The 27,085-nt window shown below is 38.8% G+C and overlaps 2 protein-coding genes across 4 annotated transcripts; both read right to left on the bottom strand.

Annotated features, from left to right (window-relative positions):
- Positions 1–73: 73 nt before the first annotated feature.
- Positions 74–10,796, bottom strand: LOC111342771 (uncharacterized). 3 transcript variants are annotated; one of them, XM_022949886.2, is made up of 16 exons: positions 10,250–10,796; positions 9,466–9,586; positions 8,783–8,934; positions 8,155–8,258; positions 7,923–8,014; positions 6,674–6,787; positions 5,499–5,591; positions 5,211–5,252; positions 4,579–4,692; positions 3,697–3,789; positions 3,387–3,443; positions 2,934–3,056; positions 2,524–2,634; positions 2,069–2,176; positions 1,679–1,786; positions 74–1,268 (listed from the first exon to the last, which is right to left on the bottom strand). In XM_022949886.2, exons 1-16 carry the CDS (start codon positions 10,481–10,483, stop codon positions 1,042–1,044), a joined length of 1,893 nt encoding a protein of 630 aa, XP_022805621.2. In that variant the 5' UTR covers positions 10,484–10,796; the 3' UTR covers positions 74–1,041. The 3 variants fall into 3 exon arrangements, with proteins under 3 accessions (XP_022805621.2, XP_088599487.1, XP_088599488.1); XM_088743361.1 differs by having other exon boundaries at positions 9,470–9,586; positions 10,250–10,370; XM_088743362.1 differs by lacking the exon at positions 10,250–10,796 and having other exon boundaries at positions 9,470–9,593.
- A 71-nt stretch (positions 10,797–10,867) lies between these two features.
- LOC111342767 (uncharacterized) lies at positions 10,868–22,940 on the bottom strand. Its single transcript, XM_088743364.1, has 16 exons — positions 22,667–22,940; positions 20,893–21,013; positions 19,734–19,885; positions 19,312–19,412; positions 18,818–18,909; positions 17,752–17,862; positions 17,497–17,589; positions 16,711–16,752; positions 16,441–16,554; positions 16,020–16,127; positions 15,760–15,813; positions 13,769–13,891; positions 12,841–12,951; positions 12,396–12,503; positions 11,940–12,047; positions 10,868–11,558 (listed from the first exon to the last, which is right to left on the bottom strand). The coding sequence occupies exons 1-16, from the start codon at positions 22,901–22,903 to the stop codon at positions 11,332–11,334; spliced, it is 1,902 nt and encodes a 633-aa protein (XP_088599490.1). The 5' UTR covers positions 22,904–22,940; the 3' UTR covers positions 10,868–11,331.
- Positions 22,941–27,085: the final 4,145 nt, after the last annotated feature.

The raw sequence follows: 27,085 nt of genomic DNA, 5'->3' as shown, positions 1-27,085 counted from the left end.
ACTAAGATGGAGGTTGCAAGAAACAAATTGTCTTGATTTTGTACAAAGATAGGTCATTGAACGAAAAGCTAGCAAATGTGAGTATTTTTTTTTAGTAGCTTTTACTTCGCGAATATTATGGATCGAACTATCCCATAACGGGGATGTTTTTGGTCTGACTTGGATATGTGATCACTTTTTGTATAGGCCTATCGTATCTCTGTTCCTGTGTCATTTTTCTCAATTTTTTTTAAAGATATTTTCATTCTGATTATAATCTAACTATATGTCTTACATACCAGTTTACCTCTTTCTCTTTTTACCAAATGTTAGAAAGACAACGGAGCTGCTCTGACGCGCGTGATCGGCGATCGCACGCTCGGGCATCTCAAATTTGTAAGCTCGCCAAGCTTGCCGCCGAGCAAGTGGTGCATAAGATTATCGTGAGCATTTTGGTGAGAAAATTTGTTTATCACACAACGTCATTGTTGTGTCTTCTGGCTTGTTACGTTTCAAATTGTTTTTTTTTTTTCGAATCCGCTCACAGGCACCGACTTTTTAAAATTTATTTTTTTCCTCTGAGTTTCTTAAGAGCTTTCCCATCGAGGTTTTCAGCTTCCCCGCTTCAGTGGACCTTACCACTGCATAAGTTTCGCTTCCATAAGTATAGCCAGGCTTAAAAGGTACGATTAGTGAGTAGTAAATCAAGCAAGATGCCTACAAACGGCTCCAGCTTATTAGTCAACGCAGGTCTGGATATTACGGAAGATCGCTTACGAGTGTTTCTACCAGTACATGACAGCATTTCTTTTAAAGCCACTCCTCTAAGTTGTGATTACTATTTAAACTCAAAGTTCTAAAGCCAAACTGAAAATGCAGAGCTCCTCTTTATATTAAGCTGAACGTTGCACTGGAACTTTGTGATTATTACGATCTTCATTAGACGGCGGGTTTAAGTTTCCACGTCATGGAGCCAATGCACATTATCAATTCTCTCGCGATTCAACGCGTATATTTAGTCAGGTGCAGGTTTTTTCTTAACGTGTAACCACGAACTGCTCTTTACAGTGTCATTATCAGAAAGGGCTTCGACTTTTTACTGGGAAAGACCACTGTACAAGCGGCTTGATCTACTAATACACATATCCTTCTAGCTGTGTCAAATTTCTTTCCTGCGGGACACTTCACGTGACTTGTGACGCCATTCGAACACGCTATGTATGCTTGGCACGTAGTGGGGGCCTGGTAATTACCGTTTTCTTTGCCACCACAAAATGAGGCTTCTGAAACTGAAAAACAGAATCAGATGGTTCTAACTGGTTGAGAGTTAACAGATTTTGATGGGCAATATAAAGCTACTCCACTCCAAAAAAGGCCCAAAAACAAATCGAGCCTAGAGTGCAGATAGGATAAAATCGAAAGTACAAATTTCAAAGGAGATTGAAACACAACGTGTACCTTATGTAAGTTATGTACAACACAACGTGTACGTTATGAGGTAATACAGTAAGTATTAATTAACCTGCACTCACTTTTCAAAAATTTCCAGCATTCTAAGGTTTTGTGAAAAATGCAAAATATATTAATCGTGCCAAACATTGCTGACTTCTTGTCCGCAAATATCGTCTTTAACCAAGTTTCAAGTCTCATTCCCTCAGTTGATACAATTGAGCAATTCGATTAGAAAACTGTCACTTACAAGGAACATCACAGCTTCGAGGACAGTGATCCACCATCCAGGTCCAGTTAGATTTTTTACATTCGTCCATCGCAGACCAGGCAGGACATTCTTTGTGTCTGTCGTAGACTAAAGAAAATGTCATATTTTAAAATGCACCTGTGTAGGTTATCGTTCGTTGAGTGTATCCTGAGCGTGTCACGTTTTCAAAGTATTTATATGAAGAAGGTGTTCTATCAATTCATTGGCTTACATTTCGCCGGTATTGTCCTATATTCCCTGAGTGGACAGAGACACATTTTGAGAGTTGAGTAAAATTGCAGAGTTAAAAAAAAGTTTGTTATAAACAGACTTCTGCGCTGCACTGATGAACCTTTGCGTTACTCGTGACAGAACTGAAACTTCTCTCACCTTTGCATAAACCACAGCTTCTCCGACATTTTTCGTTTATCTTTTCACCCAAGCTGCATTGGTTTGACAAAGCCCATGATGGACATTTTGGGTCAGAATCTGTGCAATCTGTAAACGTTTCAAAATGGTATATTAAATTGATGCAGAATAGTTAATCTACCAATCAATCAATTAATCCTAAGAAATTATTATTATTACTATTATTATTATTATTATTGTCTACAAATAGCTTCACATGACGCACTTGGGTCGCTATGAAAACCAATTTTAGAAGCCGACGCCGCTGGTATTCGATACCACCAACTCAAATCATCTCCAATGTAATTTCCGCTTTCCTGTCCACTGTTAGCTGATCATACCATCTTCCCCGTCTCCTACAACTTCCAATTCCTTTCTTTCCGGGGTAACGCTCACAGCCCCCCCTCCCCCCCCCCCCCACGCCCCGTCCAACTCACCTCCACATTGATTGCAGCTTTTTCTACAGTTTTTAAGCATCCATACTCTGTTGTTTTCACATTCTCCAGCGTAAGCCCACCTTGGGCAGCTTGGGTTTGCATCAGCGCAGTCTGCGAGAAAAAATTACTTCGTTTATGGATGTTACAAGATCGCAATATTAGTAGTGTGATTATCATCATATTATTTTCATATATCTGTTCCAAATTACCAGTACATCGGCTTAGAGGTTTAATGTATCATGGATTGATTTACATTGTGAAGCCTCCTTAACTTGTTATTGGTTAGGCAATGCGCACTCGTCCCGCATAGATTTTTCCTTTCCTCTTTTATAATCAACCCGTTTTAGCAAATCGCTCGCAGGACATCCATGTGTGAGGGATATGATTTAGGATTGTTTATGCTCATCTACCTTTTGACGCCTGATGATGCTTGCAGCTCACGCAACAGTTCGGTATCATCCACAATGGATTATTTTCACACTCGCCAACAGCTGCCCATCTCTCGCAACCAGAATTTAGGTCAGTTGTGCACACTTCGAGTCAATAAGATATACGATCAAACATAAAAAGGTTTAAAAAAGAGCAGTACTAAATACTAAATTAACACATTTCTTTTCGAGGAGGTATGATATCCTAAACTTGAAAAAAATATTTATACCTTTTCTGTAGATTTTAGAGGTGTGACATATTTTCCCAGTCACAGACCATGGAATGACTTGAAGCCCCAAAATCGAAACTATTAGGGAAGTGGCAACCAATGTCTCACTTTCACTTCTGTTTGTGTAACTGAACAAATTAGTCTAAATTAAAGGTGCCAACTTTTGTAAATATTCAGTAAATATAGTGTTTTTACTTAGGCATACCTTGAGGCTTGGGTGTGGGTAGAACCGCTATTGCATTTGGAGTCACAGTGGAAGAAACTATGAATAGACAATGAGAAACCAAAATAATATCACCGTCATGTTCACTTCGGGATTTTTAGTTGAAAGGTTTTGTTCAATTTTTTTCTTGAATAGATGTGATGGAGCTTTGCTTTCCCTAAGAGCACTCTTTAATAACTTGTACCTTTTTTTCTTCTCCGCAACCTTTGAAAAACTTAGACGCCACCTCTATTACCGACCTATCACCTATTAATGCCACACTGAAATGTTTGCTTACGGAGAGTACACTTACCTACAGGTATGGAGGTTACTGCTCCAGATTGAGGTGTAGTTGGCATAGCTGTCACGGGAGCTGCTGTTGTGGTGACTTGACCACCTGCAGGGACTGAATAAGAAAAGAATTTATCATTTCGTACGCGAAAAACGACTTACATCCATCGCAACAACCTACATCTCTCATAATTCGCTTTAAACACGAAGGCGCGCTATAAAAGGAGCCTTAGGTCTCACTGGACCATTTGTCAATCAACCGTCGTGTGATGTAGAAATCTTAGAGTCAAGTCAGCTTGAGCTACAGCTACTCCAAAGCAGTGAACAGCGGGCACATTCCTCAAAATCGTTTTATGTCTTCATCAAGAATTTTTGAGATTTGTATTTCCTTTCTCCAATGGAAACTGTCTTTATGTCGTTACCTCACCTCATGCCACCATGCTGGTGGAAGTAAACAATAGATATCTCATTAGCTCCTTTTGTTCGTCTACCAGCATTTAAATTTGACCCGCACACGTCAACGGTGAGTGACAAATGAGCCTAGGTCTTCTCAGGGAAGACTTCCTTATATAGCGCGCCTTCGTGTTTAAGAGTGTTTTACAGGAAGTGCTCTACTCTTTCTACGATTTCCCTTATTCTGATCATTTTTCAATTAAATAACCAATAATCGGATAATAAAGATATGATATAAATGTCTTATGTGCAAATAAAGCAATTTTCAAATGCGCATTACAAAAAAATGCTTGAAACTGAATAGGGATACTGAATGATGATATCAACAATTTAAGGGGTTATAGTGCTATTACGCATGGCCTTTTGATGACCAGCTTTAGGTTGGAACCTTCATTTTATGTAGCAAACAGATCGTGGATCTTGACCTGATTAAAAACCTTCATATTTTTACCGCAGTATCCGCAGGTCAAGGCACATTCTATTTCCATGTATCTTTTTTTACAATCATGACCCTTTTTCACTCGATATTGGCAATTTTCTGTCCCAGCCTTGTCGTAACAACGATCTGAAACGATGTCAAGGGAAGATTAGTTATTTATGGCACATATCATGCGATAAAAAATTGTCTGCCCACTGTTTTAATAATTTGCGAGATACGCCATAGAATAGCGCACTTTTTAATCATTTCCCACTTAAGGGTAATGGGTAAGAGACGTTAATTTCCCACGCACGAGATTACTGTGTGCTGGATGTCCTCCCCTGGGGTGGGTTGGGTGGGAAAACAGCAGGTCCACATCAGCTTAATAGTTGCCAATAAATTCAACCTGCTTAAACAAATAAATCAAAAAAAAAAAAAAAAAGCCAAAAGGTCTTCAATGATGTGTCAGGAGGGATCATCTGCAAACAAATCTGGACAATGATAACTGATTATCCTCCTTTTATATTTTAGGTTGATATCTTAAATGAATGAGCAAACTTTTTGGTTTAAAAAAATCAAGGAATTCAGTGTTATAAAGCAAAAGCCTGAAATGAACAAGTCGTAGAATCTATGGCATAACTGAAAGAAGCATATCGCTGACTTACTTTCACAATTTTCTCCATAATAGCCAGGCTCACATGCCTTGTCTAGAAAAGAGATTGGAGGAGACAAAAATATATCATTAAGTGGGGTGAAGTACGCGCATGTACAAAGTGGCCCATACCGCCTGAGCTGTCGTGAGGCGTCTTGTGGTATCACTGACTACTCCCACAGAATGGGAAGTTAACCCTACGGCATTTTGTCAGCTTTCCCAGACAATCAATCCTAGCTTAACCCGAAGTTTCAGATTCATAAAGTCGTTGTACTTCACGTTACCGATTCGTGTGGCCTACCTGAACAGTCCATACCCCTCCAGCCAGAAGCGCAAGAACAAACGCAGTCCTGTGGGTTTATTGTCCCTCCGTTTTGGCATTTTAAAGGACACTCTGAAGAGAAAGAGATAAAAAGATCGGGGAATTTATGGTATACCCCACAAGAAAATTAAATTTATCACTTATGCACTTCTTATGAGGCCTGGGTTCAAATTTCCGATTCGTGTTCAGTCAGATCGGCCACAAACTGAATCACCATCACTGTTCTCAAAATAATTTGGCAATATCAACTAAGTTGAAATTGTAAATTGGCCACCGTAAAGAGTTCATCGCTTTGACGAAGGGCTAACGCTCGAAACGTCAGCTTTTTAACTCCTTACGGTAGCCAATTTACAATTTCAACTTAGTTGATATCGCCAAATTACCTTGTTACCCCCACCGACGCAGCACCACAGTTTCCGGCTTTAGAAACTTACCCTCTTTCGGTATTCACTGTTCTAAAATAAATGTGTGGGTACATGTTTTTTACGCGTAAGCTTCAAGAATTAGTTTAAAAGCAAGTGAAAACGCTTTCACATGGCTTTCAGATGCCTTTGACGTGCTTTTTAAATGTAAAATATTTACTTGCATGTAAAATTTTGATGTGAAATGAGAATGACAACCGTGTTCAGATTGCGCTTAGATTTTACGAGCGCCTGTTTGCACTTAGATTCGCGTTTAGTTTCCTGATGTTGAGTTGACAACATGAAAAATATCGAAAATGATTTCAACCTTCTGATTAATGCTTTAAATTCTTTTTGGATAATTTGCTGATAATCCACAGAATCACTTATATATTTTCAAATGGACCAGTAGGTTAATGAGAATTTTCCTGAGTGTATGCAACGACTCTTATGGCTACTCATTATTATATCGTTTTTAAAACACTGATCACTTCTGAGTTGCCTCTTTCTTTAAAATGTCACGATCTGTTTAATTTTATAACCTCATTTTTACGAAAAATCTGCAGACCTGAGACAAGCAATATTGGGCCTTAAATTCTTCCTGTACGCAGTTAGCTCACTGCACTGAGCCGAACAATTCCTAAGTTTTCTTGAACTAATTGTTTTTTTTAAATGTCTACTCTGTAGTGTTTATTAGTAAACTTTAGGCAAGACATGATGACAGATTAATGTTTGCCATCGATGTGTACTCACTGCACATGTTGCAAAGTTTAGGACACTTCTTCTCCATTAATTCGGGGTGTGAAGAACACATCGCTGTCGTCAAAGTAGTACCCCCGCAATCTTTGTCGAAGTCAGTACAATTTCCTGAAATTAATTTTGATATTAATGAGATATGCGTCCTGAATTGTTAGTCTGTGTTTGGTATTACATCAACAGAGCTGAATAACGTCAAAGGTGTGCAGTCAACAACGCGGGCTCAGGCGTGCAAGGTTTAAAATTCAGCGAAATTTTCCAAAATAACACCGAGTAGCTGGCATTTCAAACAGAGGCATTTTGTTATCGCCGAACCCATTTTCTTATTTCCAAAGTTTTTAGGAGAAATTAATTTTCAAAACTATTCAGGGGGTGTACAAAGTTTTAAAAAGTTATTCTGCAAAAGAAAAGCGGCAAGAAAAACAACACCTCGAAGCAACAGAATAAAAAAAAAACCTTAATGTTTTCGCGCCAAAACCTAGCGCATGCGCACAAGTTATTCAGCTCTGTCTATTACTCGTAACTTCAAGCATCCTATTACTAAGGTTACAGCTCATGTAGTTGTTCAGAGTCTTCACTTGTACTACATTGTAACCTTGAACACCATGTTATTAAGGTTACAGCTGATGTGAATTGTCAGTCTTGGCTTCTCATTACATCGCAACCCCTAAAACCCTGTGAAGGACTGTAATTTTACGTTGGACAATGTTGATGTAAACACTCAAATCCACGGTTACGTTACTACTGACTACATTTACCATTCAAATCGAGTTACAGAAGTAACCATTACAAAATGGCAGGGATGGTTAAAACCAGGAGCCGATAACGAATGGGTTAATAAAACTAGTGAGTAAATCATGACCATTGAGAGATTTCACTCAACTTAGACAGACAAAACATAAGAGAAACTCCGCAACTAGCAAACATAAGAAAAATAAATGAAAAGAAAAAGGGAAAAAGTTCTAGTGAACAGACATATAAACAGACCGAAATTGAAGAGTCACAAAGCTGGGAATGGCAGATTAACGCGACAAAGCATTGAGCGTTCACTATCGTGGACCACATATAAACAACTGTAAATAAGGATGCCGCGATGCCGCCGACAGAATATATCTATTCTGCAATTATAGGCGGACCCTACGGCCTCTTATGTTTCATGTTGTGCTGTCGCGTTTACATTATAACGTAGTGGTACTGCGCCCGAAAAAGCCCATTTGTTTATCTCAATTGGTTTCTTTTCACTTACGACACAGATTTTTGTAGCACCATCCTTTACCAGATACGCATTTGGTGCATGGGGTCCCGGTCTTGTATGGGTATTCGTTGTCATTGTTGCCACTAAAGTTCAAGAGGAAAGCAAAACCTACATTAACTTAAGACCAACGCTGTAGAGTTGGACAACAGGTCGACAGTCGCATGAAAACAGTAAAAAAAAATTGCTAACACGTATAGAATATGAAGAAAAGGCTTATGCTTACGTCGTATAGTCACAAGCCACCATTGTACCCGCGCGACCGTAGTTAAAAAAGTTCGAACAGAGGTTAACTGCGCATCCAAGATGCTTCGCTTGAGCCCACACCATCTGAAAAAAAAAATTATCAAGTTTTGTGCTTATACCTTTGTAGAAACATCCTTCTTAGCACTGGCTGATGATTGCATCTTAGTAGGGCATAGGGACGAGCAATGTGATGCATCCAACTGTTTGCCTGTCGACGACCTTCGTCTGCGATTCTATGATAGTCCGTTATTTACGTATACAAGTTCGTTTGTCGGATCATATAAGCTCTTCTCCTTCAGTTCATTTAGTTGTTCTTTGATTTGTGTTTATTTTTGCGCCATTTTACTTTTGCTTGATTTCCTCTTTATTGTCATATTTTATCGCTTGATTTTAAAATTCCTAGTTTACTCATTTTAACACTTTCACTCTTCTTTTCGTGCGTCCTAAGGCTTGTTGATTTAGTTATCCCCGTCACGGCTAAAAGACAAATTTTTTAATTCGGTGGTCACTGATTTTGGCCTCGCTGTCGACTGGATCCTTCCATTTTCGTTAGAACTCTTTTAAATGCCTGGTGAACTAGATACATATGCGCAGCAGCTTTAAAATACCTGTGTGTAATGTCCACAAGGTGGCTTTGAACAAGAAGCACCCATTGGACTTGTGTACTTGCCAAATTTCCAGTATTTGTATTCATTGTACCATCTCGCCACGCGGTCCACTGGGTTCAGAAGCTTACCATACTCCCTAGCTAGATTTTGACCTGTGAGCAAAATCACAGCAATTTAAAAAGCTGAGGCAGGAAGGGATTGAATTTATTTATCACAGTTGATATCTACGTTACATACCCGATTGATGTTTATGATCTTTTTTCATTCAACGATCTAGCTAGAAAAATTACCGTTTGTCCTGCTCATTCTCCGCAAAGGACGTTTATAAGATTGTTGAACGCAGGCGCTTTTCGTATATGAGCCCAGTTTATGGCATAGCTTTATAACGAGTTCTCTATACTGTAGAGGTACAGTATCTGACTGCAAGATTGGGAGTTCTAGGGTTATTATTGGTCATGAGGAGAAGTTTGAAGTTTGATGTTGTAGGTGTAGTTTGGTTTAGTTGCGTGTAGTACGTGTATTACGTGTAGGTCAGTGTAGTAGGTGTAGTTCGGTGTGGTGAGTGTAGATTGGTGGGGTATGAAGTAGTTTGGTGTAGTATGGTGGAGTAGGTGAAGCCTTTGGCGAAGTAGGTGTAGTTTGATGTAACAGTTTGAGTTATAAATTGTACGAAATACATTTACCTACTTGTCCCTTGAAGGGCGCGCTGTATGGATATTGAGTACCGAACTTCACAAACCCGTGGTCCCATATGCACTTGTCTGCCCACATCTGTGCCAAATTAGCCAGATTGTCGTCCCACACCTGTCGTCAAAGATGTTGCAGTATTAGTCACGCTATTGTGCGTGGATAATTTTACCACCCAGGATATACTTAGTCAAGAGGAAATAACGGGACAAACAGGGAAAATCAAGGCGTTGGTCGGGATTTGTCGATTTTACGTAAGTAACTGATATGGAAAGCATTGTGGTTTCCTAATGCACTTTCTTACAGTCGAAGTCAGTTTGATAATCTCATCTTAGTTCGTCAATACATCTTATCTTACTCACAAAGCGCACTGAAAGAAGACGGATGTTTTTCACATTCTGCGAGGAAAAGGCCATATGTGAGACAGGAGAGTTTCATAACACTGGTTTGCAATTTTTTCGGTGATACTATTACCTTGAAATTAGATCAAACCCTTAAACAATAGCCAAGCTAGTTTTGTGGCCCAAGTGAAAGTACTGACTTGGAAATATACACTTATACAGTTCCTGACTTACGCCATTCCTGCTCGCGGGTAAACAAACAAGATAACTGGTTTGTTTGTTAATTTAAGACTCTTGAGGAGTGAACTGATTTGACATTTTACGGGAAAGAGCGACGGCAGATAGTTTTCTGTCTCAGCGTTTCAGTCAGATTCGACCCTGAAAGCTCAAAGATTTTAACTTAGCCCTAAAATCTTTGTCTTGATATCTTTTTACCTACCAAAAACTCCATGTCGGCCGCAGTTGGCTGTACCAATCCGCGAAATTTGTTGTGTTCGTCGAGGAACTTTTCTTTTTCTTCGGTAGAGAGTCTACAAGTCTTAAAATCCCCACTGCTTGGCGAGACAATAGAAAGAGACGTTACCCTGTCTTTTGTGCGAAACTGTGAAATGAAGCAAGCAACCAAACAAAGAAAATGGCCAAATGCATCTCTTTTCCTTCTCCGAGGAAACATAACAAGATTATGTCTGACCGATATTATTACTGTCACAAGACACAGCCAGTGATTCTTATTTCAGATTTACGCCTTTACACCGGCTCATTAGGTTGTTAATCAGTTGACCTGTTCAGAAATTTAGCTTTAGATAACCAGAAAGGTCACATCAGGTCAACGGCCAAAGCAGTGTTAGGAGAAAAACGTCGATTTCTGTCGCTGTTCCTCAATATTGTCAACTTTTCGAGTACTTTTGTGCTCAAAGAGTGGTAACCAGAAATAATCTGCACTATTTGACGTATATGTAACGGGTCATACCTCTTCGCATTTCTTAACAAAATTTAGCATGGTTTTTGTGGTACCCGTTAAAAGGTCACCAAGTACTTAAACGAGACAAAGTAACAATATCTTTTATATCATTTTATGTGATTCACTCGGTGAAGTCAGAGTACCGAGTGCCATGAAATATTTTGCACAAAAATAAGTTTGCACAAAACAAATCTTCACAAAATTTACTCTTTAAGTGTCCATGTCCATTAAAATAGCAATGATAATAGTAGTGATAATAGCAATGATAAATAATTATAACAAGACGAAAAGGAAGAAAGTTCCGCTCATCGCAGAGTTAAAAATACTTTTTCTTACGGAGGCTTAAAAGGGTTTCTCGCAGTTAACAGCTAGTGTCCAAAGTCATAACTACAATTTAAACTAATAAAATTGGTGCAAAATGAGCCGAACATTTCAAATCAAGAGGTGAGTTTTCCGCTTGGAGCTTGATCATCACTTCTCTAGAAATAAAGAAAGGATTCAAACGTATATAAAGCCAGAAGCGGTCGGCCTTTTAACCAATATTAAATTAGGTTCTTCTTTCACAGCGTCACCATCATAAATGGCTTTGACTTTTTACTCGGAAGAACCACTGTACAGGAGGCTTGCTCCGCGAGTACACACATTCTCTTGACTGTGTCAAATTTCTTTCCAGCTGGACATTTCACGTGACTTGTGACACCATATGAACACGCTATGTACGCTTGGCACGTGGTGGGGGCCTGGTAATCACCGTTGTCTTTCCCACCACAAAATGAGGCTTCTGAAACTGAAAAGAAAATAACTCAGGTGGCTTTCCTTTGGTTGATACGCCATTTCGAAAGATACTAAAAAAAAAAAACAACAACAACAAATTGAGTCTAAAGTACCCTCCGGATAGGATAGAGCCGAAAGGTAAAGATTTAGGAGAACATTTTTCTATGTTTCATGAGGTATACAGTAGATACTGATTGACCTGTACTCACTTTGAAAACGATTCTCAATTATGAAACATCACAACGTGCTAAAGAGAAGTGGGAGAGATGCAAAATCTTCAAATCGCGCAGAACGCTGCTGTCGTCTGTAAAGCAGGTTTCAAGTCTCATTGTTCTTAACCAGGTCTCTCAACTGAAACAATTGAACCTTTTTTTATCGGAGAACTGTCACTTACATGGTACATCACAGCTTCGTGGACACTGATCCACCATCCAGGTCCAGTTGGATTTTTTACATTCGTCCATCGCAGACCAGGCGGAACACTCTTTGTGTCTGTCGTAAACTGTGAAGAATGTTGTATTTTTAAATTGTGTATATTCTTTTCACGCGTCAAGTTTTCATCGAATTTCATAAAAAAATATGTATTTTGCATACAGTGTTAAGTCAACTAGAGGTCAATTGTGTACACTAGCTAAGAACCCCACCCTGTTGTATTCCGGGAACGAAAGTGCCTGAGGTATTGCTACAAAATCCCGTCCCCCTGGATTGGATGCTATTTTAGGTGCGTTGTTCCAACATTTTGCCAGGTTTACCTGATATTTCACCGGAGAGAGACAATGAGAGGGTTAGGAAAATTTGAAAGAGGGACTTCTGCACTAAGCGTGAATGAACTGAAACATGCCTTTGTTACCTCTGCATAAGCCACAACTTCTCCTACATTTTTCGTTCATCTTATCACCCGAGCTGCATTGGTTTGATAACGCCCACGATGGACATTTGGGGTCAGAATCTGTACAATCTGTGAACGTGTCAAAACAGCCGGGTGTATTTAATCTTGCAGAATAATTAATTAAACTACTTATCGAGTAATCAATCTTTAAATATGATTATGAGTTTCTACGAATGGCTTCACTTTTTAAGGGGCTCTGGAATTTGGTGAAATTTGCCTAGGAGCTGATGCTGCAGCCATCGTCGCCACTTGATACCACGATCTAAAGTCATCTCCATCGTAAATTTTTCCATTCCTGTCTAATCTCACGGGTGCTCTGCTCTGTACGTAGCCCCGTCTCCTGTAACTTTTCAGTTCTGTTCTCTTTGAGGGCAGCTCGTTTAGACGCCCGCCTCAGCCAACTCACCTCCACATTGATTGCAGCTTTTTCTGCAGTTTTTAAGCATCCATGCTCTGTTGTTTTCGCATTCTCTAGCGTAAGCCCACCGTGGGCAGCTTGGGTTTGAATCGGAACAGTCTGCCGAGCAAACAGTTATTTTACTTTTGTGTCAAAGTTTCACAGTATTCGTTTTCTTCCAAAACAAAACAACTGTTTTCTTAGTTTTCATTGATTATTAATATTGGTTGTGACAACATCTCTGCCACTAATCATCATCATCATCATCATCATCATCATCATCATCATCATCATCATCATCATTACAATTATGCTAATTATTTTCATCATTACTATTTCTATCATTATTATTGTTGATATTGTTATAATCATCATTATTACACGACTCGGGCAGTCAGAGGGCCAATAACTAAAATCAACCAATCAAAATGCTCTATTGCCGGTCAATATTCTCTCAGCATTGGACCGGGCACCGTCCCGAATGGTCCCGAATGATACCGCACTTGTGTCCCTTTGAACTTCAGTCGTATAATAAATCTCTTATTAACCAAGCTTGCTCGGGACCGTACTGGAAGAATATCGGCCCTCGGTCTTTTTTGTACGGACCACGCTGCGCTCGGTCCGTACTGTCAAGACCTCGGGCCGATATTCTCCCAGTACGGCCCTCGCGTTTGGTTAATAAGATATATATCATTACCATCATGATTACGATATTTCTATATATTTCTATATCACCACTCCAACGAAGTTCAGATTTAATGTATTATATTTTGATTTACATTATAAAGCGCCATTAACTTTCTACTGGTTATAGATGATGCGCACTTTTGCCTTTAATGTTTTTCACGCCCTAATAAGAATCAACCCGTTCTAGGAAATCGCCCGAGGGACATTCGTAGGATCATGATATAATTTAGGATTGTATATGTTCATCTACCTTTTGACGCCTGATGATGCTTGCAGCTCACGCAACAATTCGGTATCATCCACACTGGGTTCTTTTCACACTCGCCAACAGCTGCCCATCTCTCGCAACCAGAATTTCGGTCGATTGTACACACTTCTTAAAGATGTGAACAAAATAACAATTTGTTGAATAGGTACATGTATTTGTAATCAAACGGTGTCAACGAGAGAGAAAATAAAATGAAATGAGAAAATAGTTTTACGCCCTTTTTGCCAAAATTTTGATAATTTTCTGAGCCTTCGAAAATTATATTTCGCCAAAATTAAGGAGTAATTTTTCCCCAATGATATTAGAGAAATGATAGGTACCAACTCAATACGTTTATTTTCAAAGAGGCTTTTAATTACCTCATAAAGCTGAGTTAGATGAGAATCTTAAAAAGAAAACAATTATGACTACTGAACAATGATTCGAGATCAGAAAACGCACCTTCGCTGATCCAAGATTTGCTCTTTGTGTAACTTTCATAACTTTATAAACTAAGGTTTATAGAGGCCATCGTTATTTTGTGTTTTTGGCCTCAGCAGTGGAAATATAGAATATCATCGCAATGAAAAATGGAAAAGAAGAAAACTTCAACAAATGAAAATTAAATTATGGAAAGAATTGAAAGCTGTGACATCTATTCCTAATCGAAGACCGTAGAACGAATGGATCCCCCCTTAATCAAAACAAATAGGATGGTTTTAGATCACTGTCTCTTTTTTGTTCTCTGGAGGGAGATTGGTGGTCAACCACATCAGTTGTAGAAATGATTGTGTACTGCATTGTTATAGATCGCGTGTCAGGGAAATTCACTGTGTCTTGACAGGTGCTACGCATGTGTATAACCGGCTGTATCTAATTCGAATCATTGTACAAAATCATTTGGATATATCAACAAAGTTGAAATGGTAAATTGGCCACCGTAACGATTACAAAAGCTGACGTTTCGAGCGTTAGCCCTTCGTCGGAGCGAATAGATGAATTGTGGGTTGTGTGTGTTTTTAAAGGCAGAAAATGGAGCTACGTTAATGGTGGGAACATGGAAACGAGAAAAACATGAATAAATTAGTGGAATGAAAAGCGTTCGTTGATCCCTGTGGGATTTAGACTGCCGGTTTGAAAGATGAGCTTTTGTTCAAGATTTTTACGGCTTTCCGTGCTACCTAAGTGCAAGGAAAGACCGCAGATTGCCATATGTTGCTTAGAATGATTAGGTAAATTAAAATGTCTAGCGACTGGTTTCGATGTGTCCTTGTCATTCCTTTCCGCGTCTCGAAGGTGTTCTCAGAATCGGTCACCTAGTCTTCTGCCTGTTTCGCCGTTGTATATCTTTTTGCAATAAGTGCAAGTTATGCAATAGATTACATTGGCACCTCCGCCAATGTAATCTATTGCATAACTTGCACTTATTGCAAAAAGATATACAACGGCGAAACAGGCAGAAGACTAGGTGACCGATTCCGAGAACACCTTCGAGACGTGGAAAGGAATGACAAGGACACATCGAAACCAGTCGCTAGACATTTTAATTTACCTAATCATTCTAAGCAACATACGGCAATCTGCGGTCTTTCCTTGCACTTAGGTAGCACGGAAAGCCGTAAAAATCTTGAACAAAAGCTCATCTTTCAAACCGGCAGTCTAAATCCCACAGGGATCAACGAACGCTTTTCATTCCACTAATTTATTTATGTTTTTCTCGTTGCCATGTTCCCACCAATAACGTAGCTCCATTTTCTGCCTTTAAAAACACACACAACCCACAATTCATCTATTCGCTCCGACGAAGGGCTAACGCTCGAAACGTCAGCTTTTGTAATCGTTACGGTGGCCAATTTACCATTTCAACTTTGTTGATATATCCAAATTATTTCGTTACTCCCACCGACGCAGCCCCAAATAGTTTCTTTCGAAACTATCAGCCTTTATTCAATTGTACAAAATCAAGGAGTATAGTGTCTTTTTCCCAGGCATACCTTGAGGCTCGGGTGTGGGTAGAACTGCTACTGAATTTGGAGTGGTGGTAGAAACTGTAAATAAGCAACAAGAGAGGAAAATTTGTCACAACTTTCACTTTGTAAGTTTCTTTCCCTAAGAGCATTCTGTATCTCAAACCCCGTGTTTTGTTCTTCGCAACTTTCGAGAAAAATTGGATGTCATGCACCTTGAACAGCGGTATACTTTTCAGTTACAGGCCTATCACTCATGCGCACCAAACTGAAATGTTTGCGTGAACTACACATGCCTACTGGCGGGGATGTTATTGATCCGGGTTGAAGTGCTGTTTGCATAGCTGTCACAGGAGCTGCTGTTGTGGTAACTTGATTTTGGCCGCTTGCGGGGTCTGAATAAGAAAAGACATTATCATCTTTGTGAGAACAACAGCTTTGGTCGAAGAGGAAAAAGAGAATTGGCATATTATTTCTTTCAAAGAAGACATAGCAAACGTTTAAGGCAACTGAGGGTTGCGTTGAATAGTAATAAAAACCTGATTAATGTTGAAAATTATGTTGTAAGTCGAAAATTCCTCACGAGTCTAAGTTGAATTTAACAATTTACTCCATGCCCGTTTTATGTTATCAAGTCATGCAGAGTAGGGTCTTGACTCGATTAAAACCTACACAATTCCGACTGGACAACTTTAAGCCGTTTCTTACCGCAATATCCGCATGTTAAAGCACAATCTATTTCCATGTATTTTGATGAACACTTATGACCAACTTTCACTCGAAATTGGCAGGTCTCCGTCCCGACCTTGTCATAACAACGATCTGAAACACAAACCATTCATTGCACATAAGATGTGACATAGCACAGTCTACTTAATAATTTGTAAAGTCAAGTTAAGGAAGTTGTTGTACTGAGCATAAACCTAAAATGAACAAGTCGTAGAATCTCTGGCATAGAGAAGTATTTCGCTGACTTACTTTCACAATTTTCCCCATAATAGCCAGGTTCGCATGCCTCGTCTAGAAAATGTATTGGAAGAAACAATATGTCTGAGTCATTAAGTAGAGGTGAAATCCACACACGAACAAAGTGGTTCAAGTATTAATAATTGTCATGAGGATCCTTGCTGTGCTACTTCTCCCTCCGAATGGGATCCTAATCCTTCGCAGTTTACTCCGCAGCATTATGTCAGCTTTTTCAGACTTCCCCATTTACTCTGAAAAGAGAGACGTGCCTTGGTGGAGGAAACAGAGGAAACAGCACAATGACTCGACGAAGGCTAAAACTCGAAACCTCTGGATCCGGAGAGCCAATCATATCAATCATCAATCATATCCTTTATTTAAATACGATGAGGTATAAAGCTGGGAGCTTGTGGGGTCGTGTAAATATGATTACAATAACAATAAGTATAGTGTCACTTAAAATCACTCTACAAAATATACAGTAGGAATAATTGTTTTAATAAAAACGCCCCCAAGATATTAGACAAATCTTTATATTAGACAAATTTTTTAGCTCCCTTTTAATTTCAAGCTGACGCGTATGCTTACCATATTTGTAGATTATGGCATATTGGCTCATTTACCATAATCGGCTAAGCCAATAAAAAGTCTTCAATTGCATTATCCATTGATCCAGTTTTTAATAATAAAAATGATAGAGCAGGGCACTGGTCAGTAAGCTCCTTCATCACTGACCTCGATACCCTTAATTTAAGACTTACATGACTGTTCTACTTCACGTTTCTTCCAGTAGCCTACCTGAACAGTCCACACCTCTCCAGCCAGAAGCGCAAGAACAAACGCAGTCCTGTTTGTTTACTGTCCCTCCGTTTTGACATTTTAAGGGACACTCTGAAGAGAAAGAGATGAAAGAGCGAGCAATTTATAGTGAAAGATAGTGAACTTAAAAGCTGACCGATATTTTTGAACCTTTATTCTGTGGTTTAATTCGCATTTGTAAACTGTGAGCAAGACACAACTGCAGAATATTGTTTGCTTTCAATTCAAACTTACTACACATGTTGCATAGTTTAGGACATGTCTCCTCCATAAAGTCTGGGTGGGTAGAACACATTGCTGTCGTCAAAGTGCTGCCGCAATGTTTGTCGAAGTCAGTACAATTTCCTGAAAATAACTTTTTTGTGTCAAAGTTAGTGTATTAGGTTTCAGAAAGACTATTTTATTATTCTTGGGTGAAGAAATACGTCCTTCTGTCTCTATTGAATTGATAGTCTGGCGATTTGTAAGATCCTAGGGTCCCATGGGTAATTCTTCTTACCGTTTTCTATAGAGTTGATTTGCTATCGGATAAACTAATAATCCTTTAGCTAAATATATTTTTCTTTATTATTATCACTTATCTGCCTGATATTGTATTGATATTATGTTGATATTGTATTGATATTATATTGATATTGTATCCATATTATATTGATATTGTATTGATATTGTATTGATATTGTAAGGAGAAATTCTGTCAAGTCACTCGTAGGAGCCAAAAGGTTAAACATCAAGGTTACAGCCACGACCTTTAATTACGCAGGGAACAATATTCATTAACTCGCGGCACCAAAATGTATGGTTGGTACTGTACATACTATAATCAGTATTCGATCGTGTTCCCGAAGCAAACAACGCAAAATGGCGGTGGTGATCAGTAACATGGAGCCACTAAATAATGAGTGAATCGCAACCAATTGGAGCTTTAACTTAATTTGAAAAGGATAACGAGGAAGGAAAAAATCACGCAACGAAGAAACATAAGGAAAACATGTAGAGAAAAGTTATCTTAACAAAGAAGCAAACGAACCGAACCTGAAAAGTCATAAAGACGTAAATGGCAAATAGACATGGAAACTCATTTTCGCGCTCGCCATCGTGCAATTCATTTAGGCAGCAACAGATACGAATACCACGATGCTACCGATAGAATATACTGTCCAATTCTACTTCTGCGACAATAGGCAGATCCTACGGCTCCTCGCGTTTCTTGTTTTGCTTTCTTACTATCGCATTTGCATTTACGGTACTGCGCCGAAGAAAGTGGTCTGTTTATCTCAATTAGCTTCTTTTTACTTACGACACAGATTCTTGTAGCACCATCCTTTACCAGATTCACATTTGGTGCAGGGGATCCCAGTCTTGTATGGGTAATGACCTACAATGTTGCCCCTAAAGTTTAACGCAAGTTCAAAGCGAAAATGTACGTCAGTTTGAGTCCAACAATGTAAAATCTTGATCACAGGTTGACATTTATTATAAAAAACTAAACTAGTGAGTAGCACTCTGCGAACGGTTGTCGTGAGACGCGCTTCATCTAACTGTCGTAGACTTCTTCTAAATGCCTGTATTCATAAGCCATAGGTAGCAGCTATTACGTGGACCAATGACCGTAAAGGCCAGTTCGGGTTTTCGAACAGGAACAGGTGAAGTTGAGAAAAAATTAAAAAGAGACGAGAAAAGTTTTAGTTTTTTTGAAAAATTATATATAGGTCGACAGTCACTTAAAAATGAAAATAAAAGAAATCGCCTTATGCTAACATCTAAATAGAATTAAAAGAAAGGGTTGCTTACGTGTTGTAGTTGCACACCACCAATGATCCCCCGTTACCTCCATTGAAGTTTGAACAAAAATTTACTCCGCATCCAAGATATTTAGCTTTGGCCCACACTATCTAATAAAAGAAAATTAATATCGGATCTTTAAGCTTGTACCTTTTTAAAATTTATAATTTTTCAGCATTGAATGATTACATAGCAGAGGGACAAGCAAAAGTGATGCATCCAACTGTTTATTTGGCGCCGGCTTTTGCTTGCTCCTTTGGTAATTCGTTCTTTACTTATCAAGAACGTTTGTCGTTTGTTCCCGTCATGCATCCCGCAAGATATTCAGCAACGACAGATTTTGCCTCGCTGTCCATTGGAGCCTTCTGTTTATGTCACAATTTTCAAATACCAAGTGAACTGACTGAAAATGTGCAGCAGCTTTAAAATACCTGGGTGTAATGTCCACAAGGCGTCTTTGTACAAGAAGCTCCCATTGGACTTGTGTATTTGCCAAATGTCCAGTATTGGTATTCATCGTACCATATCTTCACGCGGTCCTCTGGGTTCGAAAGCCTAACATACTCTCGAGCAAGATTTTGACCTGTGAACAAAATCAAAACCATCTAAACGACGAGGATACAAGCCCATAACGTCTTGGTTTATATTGTACCTGGTCGACTTTTATTAGCCTCTGATCTGTTTTGTTCCAAGGGATTTAAATCCCTTACCCGTTCTTGGGTTTATGTCGCAGAAAAATTTCATATTTCAACGTACAACGAATGTTCAGCAGTTTTCCGTTTCCTATCAAGGTCCAAAGTTTTTCAACTCTCTCACTACAGAGATACCGGCTTATAATCATTTAGAAAGAAAGAAATGACTTAAATCGTCTCTTATCATTATTTATTGATTCTGCTAAGGACTATGGACCTTTACAGGGCTGTGAACTCATTATTTTTCTTTTTAACCCACCTATTAATTTTGGCGCGATTTTATTGGTTACTTTACATCACGTGGTGCAAAATCACAGGACAGTTATAACGTAATAACCCGTCCGCGTCCATATTTAATTTGTCCTCTGATTTTTTCCGTGAAAAAGAAACATAGTCAACACAAGAATTTCAACTTTTCCGTTCTCCTATTTACATGGAAGGAAACCAAAATGGTTTTTTTTTGCTTGCTTGCGTCAATCACGCGCATTCGCCATCAGATCACACTGGCTTTTTTACTGCGTTTACGCGCAGTTCGAATTACTATGTGAAAATTAATGGGAGGGTTATAAAATAAATAAACCCCGTTCTGACTTGCTGGTATGTCGGCTGATAATGTCCTTGGCTGAGAGATTGTCCTCAAAATTTCATATTTGCCCTTGAAGCTTCACTTTTCGGACAATCTCTCAGCCGCGGACATTATCAGCCGACATACCAGCCGCCCGAAGGGGTTTATTTACTAAATATTTTTATCTTGTATTACTGGTGAGGGAACCCAAGTTCGCAAGCCTCAAAGAGTTATTATTGAGTGTCCTCGCTAACGTTTTCTTTCGTTTTGTTTTCTTTATTAATTGTTGTAAATCGTAGAACTTGACTCATAAATTTTACGATATATAGTTACCTAATTGTCCCGTAAAAGGTACGCTGTATGGGTATTGGCTACCGAACTTCAGAAACCCGTGTGCCCAGATGCACTTGTCTGCCCACATCTGAGCCATATTGGCGAGATTGTCGTCCCACTCCTGTCGTTAAAGAGTTTGTGTTATCAGTCACATTATTTAACATGGATAGTTTTGGTTACAATAAATATATGAAGTTCATATATTTTGAACTGCAGTATTAAATACGTATGATGCACGATCCTTCGCAGTAGATAGCGCTATTTACGCAATAGCGAAAATCAGACCTGAAAAAAATCAGGCCTGTACGGGATTCGAACCCCTGACCTCTGCGATACTAGTGCAGCGCTGCACTAGTATCGCAGAGGTCAATGGTTCGAATCCCGTACAGGCCTGATTTTTTTCAGGTCTGATTTTCGCTATTGCATAAATAGCGCTATCTACTGCGAAGGATCTTGCATTATAGATGGATAGTTTTATCACCCAAAAGCTTTTTCTTATTGCTATCACTAGCTATACCTAGTGTCATCCACTAGTAAATATTTTTCATCTCTGTGTTACCCAAAGTCTGATATCCTGATGGATATAGTTCGTAAACTTGTGAATTGAGGGTCGAACTGTGTTACTCGCGAAAAGCCTTGTCGTTCTGTCGGCGCACAGAACTGGTTCTGATCAAACTAGCTTTATACCCTAAATACCACCAGCTAGTTGTCATGTTAAAGCGTGGATCGAAATTACTTTGACTGCAGTAGTTGCGAAATAATGACAATCCCTCAAACATCGAAGACACAGGGAAGAAGACGTTCAGAGTCACAAGTGAAGGCTTTTCGCCTTTTCATTTACACTTGCCAAAACGGATTTCTGTTCTTTCAGAGATGATAAAAGGTTGGCATTCCGAGACGAAAGGGTTCAAGCTGGCTTTGATTGGCGTTGTACTCAAGACACTCTACCCTTGCGTTTCCTCTCCTGGCCTTTGCTTTGACTGAGCTCAAGTCTCACATGTATGCGTTAAGTTTCTCAGGGTTTTTTTTCAGGAAATCTGTACAACGTTGCTTTCATGAAACGATGAGCTCAGTACCAAACATTTCTTTGATATACGATCATTCGGGCATTCTGTGATCCTCGTTCTCATTCACAAGTGAGAACGTATATCAGCAAACTGCAGGGAGAGGCGGGGACGGGGAGTAGCTCGTGAGGCACTTGAATCCTGTTCTAGGGGAGAAGCGATACTTCGAGTCGCTCATGCTTCAGAAAATAGAACAGGATGCGCCAGATTTCACCAACCACAAGAGCATCATCGATTCGAGACTTGACCTTGATTCCCTTCGCCTTTTTGATTTCCCTTTCCATTTTGTTTTTCTTTTGATTCTTAAACATGTTTTCGTCTGATCAAATTTGCTTTATCACTGCTACTTAACTCGTGTAGTCATAATTATACTTTAAGTTGAAGTATTGTATCGATATAGCTGAGGATGGTGACAGTAGAGACACACCGCTGCGCAATTTATTTATTGATTCTTGTTTTCTGTCCTAAGAGAAAATACTGATGAATAAATGGAAAGTGATCTCCCGAGTCGTTCCAAATCTTCTCGCGCGAAAATAAGCAAGATAACTGGCTTGTTTGGCAACTGGAAAGAAATACACTTAGTTAAGATTTACGCTTGAGAGCGAAGGCACACAGTTTTCATCTGAGCATTTCACTTGTTAAAACCTGAAAGCGCAAAGATTTTAATTTAGCCCTAAAATCTCAACATTCATGTTGTCTTCCTTACTTACCATAGATTCCATGTCGGCCGCATTTGGTTGCACCATTCCGCGAAATTTGTTATGCTCGTGTAGGAACTTTTCTTTGCCTTCAGTAGTGAGTCTACAAGTCTTAAAATCCGCACTTGTTGGTGACCAGATGGCGACTGATGACGATACACTGTCCTTTGCACGGAACTGAAAAATAAAGCAAACAGTCAAACAAAGCAAATGGCTGAATGCATCTCCGTTTGTACTCAGAGGAAACATGAGAAGGTTTACTCTGAAACAAATAACCAGTGTGAAATTTCAGATCTACGTCTTTGCACTGGATCATGAAATAGTTATAAAGTTGACCTGTTTAAAAATGTAGCTTTAGATAACCAGAAAGGTTACATGTCTTTTTCGGGTCAACGGTGCAACAGTGATACGGAGATACACTGCAATTTCTGTCGCTGTTTACCAATATTAAAAAATCGATTGAGTGATTTTGTTTCAAGAATGAGAACCAGAAGCTCGTCCCCCTTTGTTGCGTCGTTGTAAAGGGTAATGCCTCTACTTATTTCCTGACGAAATTTAGCATCTCTTTTGTGGTACCCGTTGAAAGGTCACCAAGTTCTTCAGTATAAGACAAATCGTGACAAATCTTGACAAATCTTTGACATGCATTGCAGCATGTGGTTCGGTTGTCGTAGCCAAGGTACCAGGTGCCATAAAAGTTTTGCACCAAAATAAATTCCCACATAATAAAACACCACAAAATCTACTACCACGTGTCCATGTCAATAAAAATAACAATGATCAATTATTATTACTATTATTATAGTAATAAAGGTCCGCCCATATTAAAACTGTGTCAAAAGAGGCAGACATTCTTCCATGAATGTGTCAAGTAATGAGACGACATGTATCGACAATACCAATCACTGTTTTGCTGTTCATCACATGGGTTTGTCTATGTATTGTTAATTCATTCTCAGTTATAATTACTTAATTTGTTCGAAAATTGTATAGAATCCGGTGAGATGCCGGAGCTCAAAATTTAATAGAAGAAAATAGTTGCCTGATCAAAGAAGTTCTCATGAGAAGCATCTGTTACCTCGACTCTTAAAAATATGTTTCTTCAAAATGCGAAGAAAAGCAGCTGTACTCATTAAAGCGTCGTCGTCATGGTCAGCCTCACAGATGACTACGTCGTAAGACAAGTGATAACCGTTGTTATTATCCAACTACACCTAGACGAGTACGAATAACGCCAAAGACGAGTACAAATATCACGCGGTATTTGTACTCGTCTATTGTAGTACCGGTTAAACTGGTTTTCTCGCATCGCGCAAGCGAAGAATTGGATTGTAGTTACGGAAAAAAAAAGTGGCGGACAATTTCAATCATATTTCCGACGACGAAGAGTCAGAATGGCTGGTAAATATAGATCCAAGTTCATTTGACGAATCGAACGAAGAAAAACAGCTTGACGACCAGAAAATTTCTTCATTTAATGAATAAAATAAAAACAGCAACACAACAACGCGCCAATTCCATTCCGCTTCGCACACTTCTGTCACGCACTCCCCGTAAATAAATATCCGCGAAATTCGCCCGCAGAAACAACAGTTTGGCGTGTTGGATAATAAATAACTTATTCGACGTTTTGTTGTGTAGTATCGCGGAGTATTTTTACTCGTTATTTGTATTTTGACTCGCCCTACGGGCTCGTCAAAATACGACACAACTCATAAAAATACTCGACGATACTACACAACAAAACGTCTAATAAGATATATTTATTAAAAACTGGATCATTGGATAATGCAATTCAAGACTTTTTATTGGCTTAGCTATTATGGTATATGAGCCAATATACCATAATCTACAAATATGGTAAGTGTACGCGTCGGGTTAAAATTGAAAGGGAGCTAAAAAATTTAAGATTTGGTAAGATTTGTCTAATATCTTGGGGACGTTTTTAATAAAAACAATTACTCCACTCGCGCTAGTTGGATATGAGATGATTATAGCCAACGAGGTGCTTAGCGCCTCGTTGGCTATTTATCATCTCATATCCAACGCGCGCTCGTGGAATAATTGTTAATTTTCATATGACCAGTACAGTAAGGTGGGCCAATTAGAAGGCGCCAACTAAGAGTAGCCTATTACGTAATGATTTATTGATCCCGTCGATATGGGCCTTGAGGCGTGTAAATTATATAAAACCAGTTGAACTTTGGGTGTTTCACATTTAAAAAAAAGGTGACTTCAAGAATCTCAGTCGAGCCTTTTAGTTGTACGTGAGTATTAATACCATCTTACTACGATATCTCAATCTATTAGTTTCAATTTTTTTACATCTGTTCGGCTTCACCTAATCAGGAATGCAGGCTGTTTTTAAATAACCTCAAATTGTAAAGTAAGGTCATATACTGAAAGGAAAAAGATCAACTGAATTAAATTTCCAGTCAATTCTTGGGATTGCTATTCCGTTTCACCATCGCATCCTAAGCCGAACGAAGCGGATAATCCTTGTTATATTTGGTAATTTTGTCCGTTCATAAGCAATATCCACCTCAACTGCTTTTCATTATAAATTGATTGTACATGTTGTTTGAAGTATATTTTACCTCTGATGTGCTTGGTTGATAAAAATTAATTACCGTTCAGCTTATTCAGCGCGCAGAAATGTCTTCTAGCTGAGGAATGTATAGGGAATCTAAAGCAGAAACAAATAAAAACATATTGGAAATGGCTGCGTATGTTCTTTCTTTCTTTTAATTAATTCGGAATGGAACACTTAAAAATATAGATTTTAAATGAGTTATGTTACATTTGAGAGAAAAACGATGTCAAAAGAGGAAGGTTCTGATGAAAAGGTTTTTTGGTGGATAATTTAAATTGAATTACGAAAATGACGTTTCTCATGAAGTATTTTCTTTAGGGTTTTTTTTTTGTCCACTAACGAAAAGGCATCGTAACGGCCAAATTTAAGAAGTGTAATCAGTAATTATTGAGGACAAAGCCAGCGCCTCAAAGTTTCAACATACTGGAAAAACGTCATGAATAATGCCAGAGTAATTGATCGGCAACAAGATGCTTCTACTAAATATTTGCTTTTATCTTTGAATAAAAGGCCCTTGATGATCATCTTAAGAAGAACACAGGATATACGTCGGATTCTCTAACTTAGCATGTTCTCATTCGACTGCAACAAATATCTCTAGAACAAAACTGGAAATGGCAATATTTTCAAAACAAATAGTTCTGCATAACCGATAGTATATACCGTCATTTTGAAGGCTACAAAGGCAAGTGACATATCTCGGATAGGAAAGGGAGCCTGTCGCGCGCTCTAACTGTGTAAGAACATATTGTTACTCAGTGGCCTTTAATGTTAGAGCGGATTACTCACTAGGGTACGTTTCTAGACTAGACTGAACTTTCAAAGAATCTTCATGTGGAACCGAGTTAATTTTCCGGAAAATTGGCGGGTGACACTAAATAAACAAAACGATATGAAAACACTCTCCATACACTAAATGCCTTTAAATATTTGGCGGGTGCTTTTATTTCAACTTTATTCCTCACGTCTTGAAAAATTTAAATAACAAATTAAGACGACAGACAGTGCCCTTTTATTTTTTCGGCGAAGTCCGAATCGCAATTTGAAAAGGCGAAAAAAAGCATCTAATATCAACCGACGGCGCGGAACTCTGGGGGTGAGATGAACGAAAAGTAGGAAAAAGGGGGAAATATTGATTTCAGTACCTTTACATTTGTATATGAGAATCTTTGTTAATCACATAACAAAACAACACCTTAAAACTTGTCGCAAAGCGAATTTTGCGAAATTTTTGCCAATTCTTTAACAACGTAAAATTGTTATGTGTTTTCTTACGAAAATTTCTATTTTATTTGTCGCACAATTGGGTTTCATCTACGGATTGAACTTGACTTTGCACTTGTATTGACTGATTAATGCGTGAGATTGTTTGATAAAAATAAAAATGTAAATAGAAAATACGACTCTCGCTGAGAAGCTAGAATTAAACATATGGTTCTGAGAGGCACGAAATTGATTAACTGTGAACTTACTCCGTCGATTTATTCAAACAATATAAATGAAAAGAATAAACTTATTCATTTGCTCAGATACAATGAATATATGAAGTTCATATATTTTGAACTGCAGTTGTAGATACGTGTGATGCACGATCCTCGCAGTAGAGAGCGCTATTTATGCAATAGCGAAAATCAGACCTGAAAAAAAATCAGGCCTGTACAGGATTCGAACCACTGACTTCTGCGATACTAGTGCAGCGCTCTACCAATTGAGCTAACAAGCCAACTGGGAGCAGGCCGTCAAGTTGATTTGTAATAAACCCGTGATGATAAATCAGATGCAATGACACTACAGAGGTCAGTGGTTCGAATCCCGTACAGGTCTGATTTTCGCTATTG

This window comes from Stylophora pistillata, chromosome 13 (assembly GCF_964205215.1).
Source record: "Stylophora pistillata chromosome 13, jaStyPist1.2, whole genome shotgun sequence".
NCBI lineage: Eukaryota > Metazoa > Cnidaria > Anthozoa > Scleractinia > Pocilloporidae > Stylophora > Stylophora pistillata.
This window is presented reverse-complemented; position numbering and strand designations above follow the sequence as displayed.